The following is an 11478-nucleotide window of genomic DNA, read 5'->3' as shown; positions in this document are numbered from 1 at the left end:
GTTATATGTTATATGTTATATATTTTTTCAATTCTCCAGACATTGAGCTGCTCTATTACTTAAGATGGAGGTTAAAGGTGCTCTAAGCGATGTAGGGTGACGTTACTTCTTGTTGTTGACGTTTGAAGTATCGTCAAATAAAACCCCCGTGACATCACATATAAAACTTTAAACGCCGTCTGATGTCCTGCCCGAGTAATTTAGACGTTTGCGTTCCCTACTATGTTGATAATTTCAGGGTTGCAGTGCGTGTGGACCTCTGACAGCCAGCCAGCCGTCGGGGGATTCTCCAGATCCAGACACGTTGCACTTGTAGAGTCCTTGGTCTAGAGCTGAAACCCTCTGGAGGGTCAGGTTTTCTGTGGAGCTGCTCCTGATGAGGCGGCCATCTTTGTAGAAGTCAGCCGTGAGGTTGGAGGAGGAGGACGCCTTGGTTCTGCAGCGCAGAGTCACGGTGTCTCCGTCCCTCACAGGAAGGACGGGACTCTCCAGGACCACAGAACCAGCTGAGAGACCGGCATCCAGAAAGACCAGAAGACAGTTTAAGAGCTTTTCAAAAGGGTAAAACTCCATCAACACTAGAATAAGGAACCAAGGAAGGGTTAAAAGACGTCTGTCAAAGTGCCAAAAATAAAAATGTTGAAGAAAACATCAACAAAAATAAGAATAAAATGGTTTTACACACACACACTGAAAGGTGTCTTTTGCAGGACGGCATGCTGCACCACAGAGGTTAATTAATTACTTAATTAATTTTTAATTAGCATAGACAAAACTGAAGAAATCACTCACATCAGTGTGAGTCGAGTGCAGATGTGAGTTGCGCATGCTCAGATTTAAAGGTCCCACGCCATTAAAATGCCACTTTGTGAGTTTTTTTTCAACATTAACCCTTGTGTTGACCCATTTAAAAAAAAAAGTCTTTATCAGAGAAGTGGGTTTCAACTACTACTACTACTCTACTAATTTTGAGAAAAATAATGCGGACTGTTCCACACAGCGCTCTTCACAAAAGTAAATGAACGCTGTTTCTGATTCTGATTCAAATTCTGGCCCACTACTTTCTTTAAATTTGGATGTTTTATTGAATTTTATAGCGTTAAAAGAAATGTCAGCAAAAGCTTCAAAACCATGGGGAAAAAAGACAAAAACATCAGGGGGGGAAAGCAACAAAAGTCTTGAAAAAGACGACCAATTTGAACATTTTGAATAATAAATGATAGTAATTTCAGAAAAAATAAAAGTTGGACTGTTGACAGGAAGACCTCACGGGGTTAATATGAGTTTACCCCCCCCCCCCCCCCCCCCGCCCCCCCCCCCCCCCCAGCTAGAATGGTGATAGGTTCAACCAGTCCTGGGTATCCTTCGCTCTGTCTTTGAGAAAATGAAAGCTCAGTTGGGCCGATCTGGAATTTTCCCCTTATGAGGTCATAAGGGGCAAAGTTACCTCCCCTTTCTCTGCTTTGCCCGAGCAGAGAATTTGGCCCACCTATGAGAGAGAGACATCATGCAAAAACATCATTGCAAAAACATTGCTATCTATGGTTGTTTGATGCTAACGTTAGCTCAAAGCACCATTCACCTGACAGCCGTTGTTGTGTTTGATGCTAACTTGTAGCTAAGCTAGCAGTGAACCAACTTGGTTAAGTAGGTCCATGTTTACTGGGTTGACGCTACAGAAGTCTCTCGTTAGCATCGTGTAGGCGCCTCAAATCTGCACTCAACTCACATCGGGGAGTGACGGTCTCTCGGTCCAGTTAACCCTTCCCTGGATAACCCCAGTGTGAAACTTGTGTGTGAAATGTGTGTTCAGCCTCTCACAGGAGGATGTGTTGCCATTTTAAAAGATTTCTCTCCTGTAGAACTACACCCACCGCCGATCACAGTGATGTTGACGGCGTTGCTGCATTCCCCCGCTGCAGACTCGCACCAGTACACGCCGGTGTCAAACGGGTACAGCTCACTGATGACGCAGGGAGTTGTGTTTGTTCTACCACAGGGTTCGTTAATGTTTGTGGACGTGTTCCTCTTGACTCTCCAGCCAGCAGAGCCTCCCAGCGGCCCACAGCTCAGCGTGACCGACTCGTACTGGAAGAACTGGGATCTGTTGGGAAGGACTCTCAGAGCGGCTGCAAGAGACAGACAGAGACCGACAGAGACAGACAGAGACAGACAGAGGCAGACAGAGACAGACAGAGACAGACAGAGGCAGACAGAGGCAGACAGAGGCAGACAGAGGCAGACAGAGACAGAAAGAGGATGCTTCTGTTAGATTGATTTTTCTTTCTTTAACACACACACTGTTGTGTGTCTGACAACCAGTGGTACTGGTAACAGAACTGAAAAGGGAAAAACTGGAGAAAAGAAATGCTCCCAGAGGTCTTAGTTTAACCTCTGTGTCCATGTTTGTCACTGTTGTCCTCATGATTGTCTCTGTTGCCCTATGTTGCCCTCATGTTGTCCTCATGGTTGCCCTCATGTTGCCTCATGTGTCCTCCGTTGCCCTCATGTTCCCCTCACTGTTCCCCTCATGTTGCCCTCCTTTTGTCGTATGGCCCTCATGTTGTCCTCATGTTGCCCTCACTGTTGCCCTCATATGCCCTCATGTTGTCCTATGTTGTCCTCATGTTCCTCATGTTTGCCTCATGTTGTTTATATTGTCTCATGTTGTCATGTTCCCTCATGTTGCCCCTGTTGTCCTCATGTTGCCCTCATGTTGTCTTCATGTTGTCGTTATGTGTCCTAATGTTGCCCTCATGTTGTCCCATGTTGTCATGTTGCCTCATGTTGTGTCAGTTGCCCTCATGTGTCTCATGTGTCGTTATTGTCTAATGTTGCCCTAAGTGTCTCATTGCATGTTCCTCATGTTGTCGTCATGTTGCCCTCAGTTGTCTTCATGTTGTCGTATGTTGTCTCATGTTGCCCTCCTGTTGTCCTCATGTTGTCATGTTGCCCTCATGTTGTCGTCGGGTTGCCCTCATGTTGTCTTCATGTTGTCGTTATGTTGTCCTCATGTTGCCCTCATGTTGCCCTCATGTTGTTGTTATGTTGTCCTCATGTTGTTGTTATTTGTCTCATGTGTTCATGTTGTCCTATGTGCCCTCATGTTGTCTCATGTTGTCGTCGGTTTGCCCTCATGTTGTCTCGGGTTGCCCTCATGTGTCCATGTTGTCATGTTCCCCTCATGTTGCCCTCATGTGTGCCTCATGTTGTCATGTTGCCCTCATGTTGTCGTCATGTTGCCCTCATGTTGTCTTCAGTTGTCTTATGTTGTCGTATGTTCTCATTTGTCCTCATGTGCTTATGTTGTCTTCTGTTGTCTCATGTTGTCCTCAGTTGTCCTCATGTTGTCATGTTGTCCTCATGTTGTCCTCATGTTGTTTATGTTGTTTCATGTTGTCCTCATGTTGTCCTCATGTTGTCTCATGTTGCTTCATGTTGTCTCATGTTGTTATGTTGTCTTCATGTTGTCGTTATGTTGTCCTCATGTTGTCTTCATGTTGTCTATGTTGTCCTTTGTTGTCCTCATGTTGTCCCCATGTTGTCCTCATGTTGTCTATGTTGTCCTCATGTCTTCTCATGTTCATTATCAATGTTCTTTTTAATTCCCCAAAATAACATGATTGATTCCAACGCTCTTGCCAAGTACAAATCTCTACTTTCATTAATTTTGGGTCTTATCTATATAGCATTGTAAAAAAAGTGAAGTGTGTTGAAATAGTGTTGAGTAAAAGTTGACATATTCCAGTCTGGGATTACCATCACATTTCCCATTATGTTAATTTATCTCAATAATTCCTAATTTCTGCTTTTCTAACTCAAACATTAGACAACAACGACCAGCTGGCACCTTTCTTTCCCCGAGCAGTTCCTCTGTTCAGAAACTTTTAATGAAACAAGATATTTTCCGCCCCAGCTAGAGGCTCTAATTCATTAAACGCTCCTGTAGGTTGAAATAGAAATAAATAATAAACGTCCAGTATCAAAAAACTTTTAAAAAACATGCAGGAAGTCTTCTCCGGCGAGTGGACGCTCGTCCCCGCATCTTTCTTTTTCACATCGTCTCGCTTCCTTCTTTCACTGCGGATGTTATTTTTGAACTTTTGAACAATACGTGCGACACTTCACCTCTGCAGGCGTCAATCTCAACACAGCAACACATCTCTCAGCCGGGGCCGCCGGGGGGGGGGGTGCAAAGTTATATTTTGGTGAAGTCTATTTTCAACGACCATAACACAGTGTGCTCCCCGCCTGTCGTCAAGCCACCGCTACAGTGTGAAGGCCCAAACAAGGAGAAATGACAGAACCAAAGCTGATATAGCAGAGCCTGCATCTGCAAGGCGCTACATCAAAAGCGTCACATTTCCCCCCCGATCTGACAACATATACGGTAACATGTCAAAGTCGCCGCTGTCGGTGTGAAACCACGACAACAGATAACGCTGCTCTCTCTCTCTGCAGACACTCGGAGGAAGACGAGTATCTGTGAAGGGAAACAGGCGGTTTCTGCTCTGGAGAGTCGTCTCTATGTTGTTTGTTTGTTTCCTGATCAACACGTGGAGACACGAAGGTCATTATGAAGTGTTTTTGCTCCTCAGGACAAAATGATTCTTTGTGGTTTGTGTGTTATTAAGACAAGAAAAGATAGAAGTTTGACTAATCCAGAATGGGGGATTGTTGAAAGAAAGAGTGCAAAATATACAGAAGACAAGACGCAGAATGACACAAAATATAAAGCAGTGCAGTAGGTTCCTATCTCGACCTCGGGGAGATGAACACGGATGAGTACGGGTAGTATTAGTTAGTTAGTCAATGCGGGAGTTGCATGAGATCACTCATGGTGATTGTCTTTAATTTACAACAACATGAAGACGCTGTCATGAGAAAAACAGAAAGACACAGTGGTGTAGTCCGTGTGATACGCAGGTTTACGCCGTCCACCCACTGAGAAAGCTGCAGGATTTCCATATAATCTTCTTTAAAAATACTCAATGACCCACAACTACATTCCCTCCGTTATAATTCTGATTTATTTTCAATTTTCATCTGTTTTTCTTGTTCACATAGGCTATAAATAAAGGTATTTCCACTGTAAATTGCTGCATACAGTACGTGTATCTGAATGGATGCTCAAAACTTCCCTAGGGGGGGACAGGATAATAAGGACGCAAAGGAATCAATTACAAGTAGTTACTTACTTACTTTAAAATCAGATTTCTTAACTTTTTCTTCTATTTGTAGTATATGTATTGATCTAGTTAACCCTAACCCTAGACAGGGAACACAGATTCCAATCCAACATTGAGATGTTAACATTGAAATTGTTCAGAAACAAGGAGGAAAAACAGCGTTTTAGACACACAAAAAACTGACTTTTATCTTTAATCAGACGCAGGACTCACCAATGACGACGCACAGTGTTGTTACTGCCATGCTGCTGCTAGACGGACTGATGACTGCCTGGGGGGGGCGGATGACTGGATGACTGCCTGGGGGGGGGCTGTATCACAGCGTCATCATCATCATCTATGTTATACAGGCCACAGTTTCCTGCTGTTTGCATCTTTAACGCCTCAAATGTCTAACCCAGCGTACGGGAGCCCGGCCAGTGGCCTCCTTTCACTTTCCTGACGACCTGATTTTTAAGTTCTTTTTTTTTTTTTTTTTTAGTAATAAAAAGTTTAACCCTTGTGTTGTCCTCAGGTGTACTTTGACCTGTTTCAAAAGTTGCTTTTTCTATCAGAAATATGGGTTTCTTTTAACCAGATTGCCCATAAAACAACATTGATTGATTGAGTGAAATCACTGATTAGTGTCATTGAACTTTGGGTGTTTTTTTTTGTCTTTTGTTGCAGCATTTAATTAAAAGTTGGTTTTCAAATCTAAACTGTGACATGTCTGTGATCCACTCAAAATCCTCTGATTGTAACTATTATCTATCAAATAATTCATGGTTTATGCTTGTTTTGAACTGAAAAATTAGGTAAAATGTCATAGAAATTTGCTTTATTGACTATGAATTAAAAAAAAAGAAAAGAAAAAAGTGTTAATTATGTGATAAAAAAAGCAATTTTAGAGGAAAAAAGCACAAAAAGAACAGATTTATTTTCATTTTTGAACCTAAAGACAACACGTTCATCAACTTTTTCAATATCATTTACATTATGGTTACTTACTATTGCTATATTATTTACATATTCAATTTAATTTTAACATTACTTACTTACACTGCAATATTTTGTACTATGGCCACCTCACTTTACTTTAAAATACCTTTTATGTAACGCCACTTTACATGCATTCAATGCTTTTGGTACATTGTTTGCTTGTTGGTGTGTTTTGCTTTTTTACTGTAGGAAACTGCTGCTGTGACAAGGGAATTTCCCCACTGTGGGATGAATCAAGTATTATCTAATCTAATCTTAATTATCCCCAAATTGGTCCAGTTGGAACACGAGAAAAACTAAAGTTATAGGAACGTTGTGTTGTAGGAACTGCAAAAAAAAAGCCGCTCTCGACTGCATGCTGAGTATCGAAAGGGTTATAACTTAAGAACATCTTTGTCCAGAAACATGATCTTGGTCTTTAATGAACGCTAACACTCTCAGGTACCTTGCAATGTATTTGGATTTGATGTCAGTTATTTAGGCTCGGCATTACACAAGCATAACCACACAATACGCATATTTTCTTCTATTCAGCTCAAGAGATTTTATCAAAAATAGGGCAAAAAAAAGGGAACTTTTTATACATTAATAGTAGAAAAATGCCAAACTGAACTGTGCAAAATACAAAAACACACATACGTGAACTTCGAAATGCCGTTAAAGTCCCAACAGGTAGCCAACACATACACAATCGCACAAAAACACATTCAACCATGAGATAATGTACACCATACTTAAAAAAAAAAAAAGACAAAGCATGTGCTGTGATATGCACGGAGGTGGCAGTCGACCTTCAGTTAGTTGAGAAACCCAACAGCTGATGCACACACACCGCTGAATGACCAAAACTATTTACATAAATAACTAAAAATAACATAAATATAGAGAAAGAAGTCTTTATAAGTTGTTCAGGGTGTGCCAGGCATTGAAACAGTCCCTGCTAATCACGAAGCACAGACACACGTCACAGGAGGAGCATTTCACGGTGGTCTTCAAGCCGCAGTGGACACACCTCCTCCGACCCAAGTGGCTATCTAGGCAAAAATGAACAGGTTTGTGTGAGGCCCCTGGGGGAGCAGGAGGGGGGGGCATTGGATGGGCATTGGAGGTGGACCCGACCGCTTTCAGCTCCAACACCAGGGTCTCGCGAAAGGTCTTCTGGGACATCACCTTCTCCTTCCTCGCGGTGGCCAGCTCCTTATACAAGATGAAGGCGTTGACGACGGCGATGTCTACGAAGTGGAACAGGAAAGACCGGTACCACTTCTCGGTCTTGTTCAGGATGGTGTAGTAGCCAATCAGGGCATCGGACAGGTCCACGCCCCCCATGTACCTGGGTAGGGAAACAAATAGCCATGACGTTACACTGATGTGGATGCATGATGTCAACATTGTAATTCCTTACATATGGGTCTACACCAGAGATCTTTAAACCGGCTCCAGCTAGTCCAGAACGCAGCTGCTCGCCTTTCAACTAGAACTAAAAAACGTGAACACATAACGCCGGTCCTGGGTCGCCCTCCCCTGGCTACCCGTCCGTTACAGGACAGATTTTAAGATTTTATGGCTTGTTTTTAAATGGTCTGGCGCCATCTTATCAGCTGATCTCTCATGCCATCATTCTCCAGTCAGAACGCTGAGGTCGACCAATCAGCTGCTCTGGGACGTCCCAAGATCAAAGCTGAAAAATAAGGGCGATAGAGCCTTTGCAGTGGGTGCCCCCCCCCTATGGAACAACCCCCCCATGCAGTGGGCGCCCCCCACCTATGGAACAACCCCCCATGAAGTGGGCACCCCACACCTATGGAACAACCCCCCCATGCAGTGGGCGCCCCCACCCTATGGAACAACCCCCCCATGAAGTGGGCCCCCCCCTATGGACAACCCCCCCATGCAGTGGGCGCCCCCACCCTATGGAACAACCCCCCCATGCATATTAAAGCTGCACAGACCCTACAAGCGGTTAAATCGCTGCTTAAAACGCACCTTTTTGTAGCTTTTAACCCTCGTTAACCTGGATTTTGATGTTTTAAAGGGTTGTTGTTTGTCTCCCTGTGATGTATTTTGATTGGAGAGATTTTTTCACTGGTTATTTATGTATTTGACATCGACCCCGTTCAGCACTTTGGTCGACTGTTGTTGTTTTTAAATGTGCTATAGAAATAAAATTGACATTGACATTTAATCCAAAGAGTTGGAAATCTGAAAGCGTACTTGTTGTAGTCCTTGATGGCTGGGGGGATGGAGAGATCCTGCACAGACCACCGTCCATCTGCCCCCTTGATCCGTCTCTGGACCGTGTCCTCTCCATGTGCTGCGTGGATTGTGGAGCACATCAGCACATCTCTGGTGTCCCTCCACTGAACGAAGACCACGGGCCCCTCGCGGATCCAGCGGATGGCGCCCCGGGGAGCCCGCCTGTCAAGCCGGCCTGGCCGGTCTTTGGGGAACCCACTTTGGTGGCGGCGAATGGGACCACAGGCCCAGATCTTCTTCTGCAGCAGGTCCCGAAAGAGCTCCGGGCTGGTGTAAAAGTTATCCACGAATAACTTATACCCGGTACCCATCACCGGCGTGTTCACGAGCCGCATCACGGTGTCGTAGCCGAGCCCCTTCACTATCGGCGACCCTTTTCCTTTGTACACGAAGAAGTCCCAGGTGTACCCGCTGGTGGAGTCCGCCAGCACAAACAGCTTATAGCCCCACTTCACAGGCTTGCTCTTCATGTACTGGCGGAGGCCATTGCGGGCTTTGGAGGCCACCATCCTCTCGTCAATGGCAACGCACTGGCGGGGGTGGTAGTTTGCCATGCACGCCTTCTTAATCTCATCGTACATCGGCTTAATTTTGCCGAGCCGGTCGTACCCGGCGGTGCCTCTCTTCAGGTCGTTGGCGGCGTCGGGGTCACTGATGTGGATGGCGCGCGAGATGGCTCTGAACCGGCGCCCCGACATCACACTGGACGGGAAGGAAAAGGTGTACAGCTCCGACCTTCTCCAGTAGTCGTTGATGGTCGGGGTCGTGATTAATCCCATGTAGACAATCATGGCCAGGTAAGACATCATGTCGGGCATCGTGATCTTCTCAAAGGTTTCAGGGTGGTCGGCTTCTCCGAACTTGTTTGAATTATTCAAAAGGCCTTGAAGTGTTTCATTTGACATAAATAGCTGAAATAATTGTAAAACCGAGTATTGTGAACCACCCGCGAGCTGGTTACCGGGAGTGCGTGCTGGGCGGAATATCGGCTGTCTAGGAGGGACGTCCTCCACATCAGTGCCCTGCCACGCATCTCCAGGTGCAGGACTCTGCTCTGGGGTGCTCCTTCTTCCTCCTGCTGCTCTCCCCCGTGGTCTCCCCCGTGGTCTCCCCCTCCTCCGTCTGGTAGGCGGTGTGGAGGTAGAGGGTTGGAATTCCAGTTCTTCTTCCTCCTCCTCCTCTTCTTCCCCTTCCTCATCAGGAGACCTTGGGGTCTGCCTGGCCCTCTTTGCCTCTGGCTGCCAATCTGAGTCAGACTCCACGGGCTCTCTGAAACACGGAAATTCAACGATTAACTTATCCTTCACACAGCCCCCCCCCCTGCAACCCCTCTCTCTCAGACACACAATCCACACACCTCCCTCTATAAAACATAAAACTCAAATTTTTCTGTCTGAGTCCCGTGTCCGAGAGAGCCGCATCCGATCCCGACCCGAGCCCAACACATTTAAAATCTCATTTTTTCCTCATAAATGACACATGTAGGCTACGTCGTTGTGTGTTATGAAGCAACTGGGGGAAGACAGATGCATCAGCGCACACGGGGCAACAAGCGCACGTTAATAAACTGTTAAAATGAGTCTTCAAACGCTCAGATGTAACGTTATTCGCTGTCAAAGTGGCACCAAAATGAATGGGAGTCAATGGGATGCTAACGGCGGTTGATGGATGGTTAGCAACAAAATGGCTCCACAAGAGGGAGGCCTACGCTTTGCAGAGGCTGGTTTATCCAAGGGGGGGGGGGGGGGGGTCAGCCTCTCCTCTCTAAGGGAAGCCCCTAAGGCGCCATTTTGATTTACCAAGCATCCCCCCCCCCCCCGCTGTTAGCATCCCATTGACTCCCATTCATTTTGGCGCCACTTTGACAGGGTTTAACTTTACATCTGATGCGTTTAAAGACTCTATTTGTACGTTGTTTATTTATAAAGAAACATGATAATGTATTAACCTTGTACCTCACGGTGTGGCCCTGTAGCAGACGTTTTTATAAAAAAAAAATTGGTTGGTAGGATTGTGTCATAACCAGGGTTATTAAAGTAGTGTAGTATAGGGTTAGTAACTAACTAACTAGCATGTTAGTTAGCAGTAATTAGCCTGTACCTATGTTATCTCGGGTATGCATGACTTAACTAACAAACACAGACACGCGCACGTGCACGCTCCAGCACCCCTCCCCCTTGTTTACAACCTCAGACCAACCACATCGGTCTTCACACATATTAACTGATCCAATAATGTCTGTAATAAACACTGTGAGCAAATGACCGATGTGTGCTGCAGGCTGCTGGGTACTCACAGATCTGGATCAGGGTCCCATCCATTGGGAAAATCCTCCTCAGCTTCAGAGTCCACCGAGTCCCCCGAGTCCTCGCTGTCCAAAGAGGACAACTCGTCTTCTTGTTGTAGTTCTAGTAATAAAGCAGCTGCCTGCTCCGCTGTTATCTTGTTCTTCACCCCGAACATGCTCGCGCAGAAAAACACCCAATAACTCAATAACTCAATGACTCGCGACTCAAAGCTCGCTCTCTGCAGCCAACATGGGTGCAGAGAGACCACATTGAAATCGAAACTACTACTACTTCATCTTCTTCTTCTTCTTCTTCTTCTTCTTCTTCTTCTTCTTCTTCTTCGTCTTCGTCTTCTTCGTGGGTTATTGGGGGTTGGCAAACCAACTTAAAGGCGCAGTACCGCCACCAACTGGACTGGAGTGTGAACGAGATCTCTACATTAAATACATAGAAAGGAAAAATTCAAATTAAAAAACCCTAAATCCTCTTTACTAAATCAAGTTCTCTTAGAAAATCACTAATATAAGAATATACATCCATCCATCCATCCATCTTCGTCCACTTATCCGGTATCGGGTCTCGGGGGCAGCAGCTCCAGCAGGGGACCCCAAACTTCCCTTTCCCGAGCCACATCGAACATATTGCACATGCGCAGAACTGATCGGGCAATGTTGTCTCTATGCACCCATGTTGGCTGCAGAGAGCGAGCTTTGAGTCGCGAGTCATTGAGTCATTGAGTCATTGAGTCATTGAGTCATTGAGGTATT

The 11478-nt window shown here is 45.3% G+C and overlaps 2 protein-coding genes across 2 annotated transcripts in view; both read right to left on the bottom strand.

Moving 5' to 3' along the window:
- The window catches only part of LOC116696238 (low affinity immunoglobulin gamma Fc region receptor II-a), a 10177-nt gene extending 4720 nt beyond the window's left edge, over positions 1–5457 (bottom strand). The window contains exons 1-3 of the mRNA XM_032527068.1: positions 5403–5457; positions 1875–2129; positions 250–506 (exon numbers count right to left, since the gene is read on the bottom strand). Coding sequence (XP_032382959.1) covers positions 250–506; positions 1875–2129; positions 5403–5433 — 543 coding nt within the window. The 5' untranslated portion in view covers positions 5434–5457. The remainder of the gene's footprint in view (positions 1–249; positions 507–1874; positions 2130–5402) is intronic.
- Positions 5458–6166: 709 nt separating this feature from the next.
- LOC116695343 (piggyBac transposable element-derived protein 4) lies at positions 6167–11158 on the bottom strand. Its single transcript, XM_032525553.1, has 3 exons — positions 10720–11158; positions 8382–9692; positions 6167–7500 (listed from the first exon to the last, which is right to left on the bottom strand). Exons 1-3 carry the CDS (start codon positions 10884–10886, stop codon positions 7065–7067), a joined length of 1914 nt encoding a protein of 637 aa, XP_032381444.1. The 5' UTR covers positions 10887–11158; the 3' UTR covers positions 6167–7064.
- Positions 11159–11478: the final 320 nt, after the last annotated feature.

Source organism: Etheostoma spectabile, chromosome 9, assembly GCF_008692095.1.
Source record: "Etheostoma spectabile isolate EspeVRDwgs_2016 chromosome 9, UIUC_Espe_1.0, whole genome shotgun sequence".
In the NCBI taxonomy this organism is placed as follows: domain Eukaryota; kingdom Metazoa; phylum Chordata; class Actinopteri; order Perciformes; family Percidae; genus Etheostoma; species Etheostoma spectabile.
This window is presented reverse-complemented; position numbering and strand designations above follow the sequence as displayed.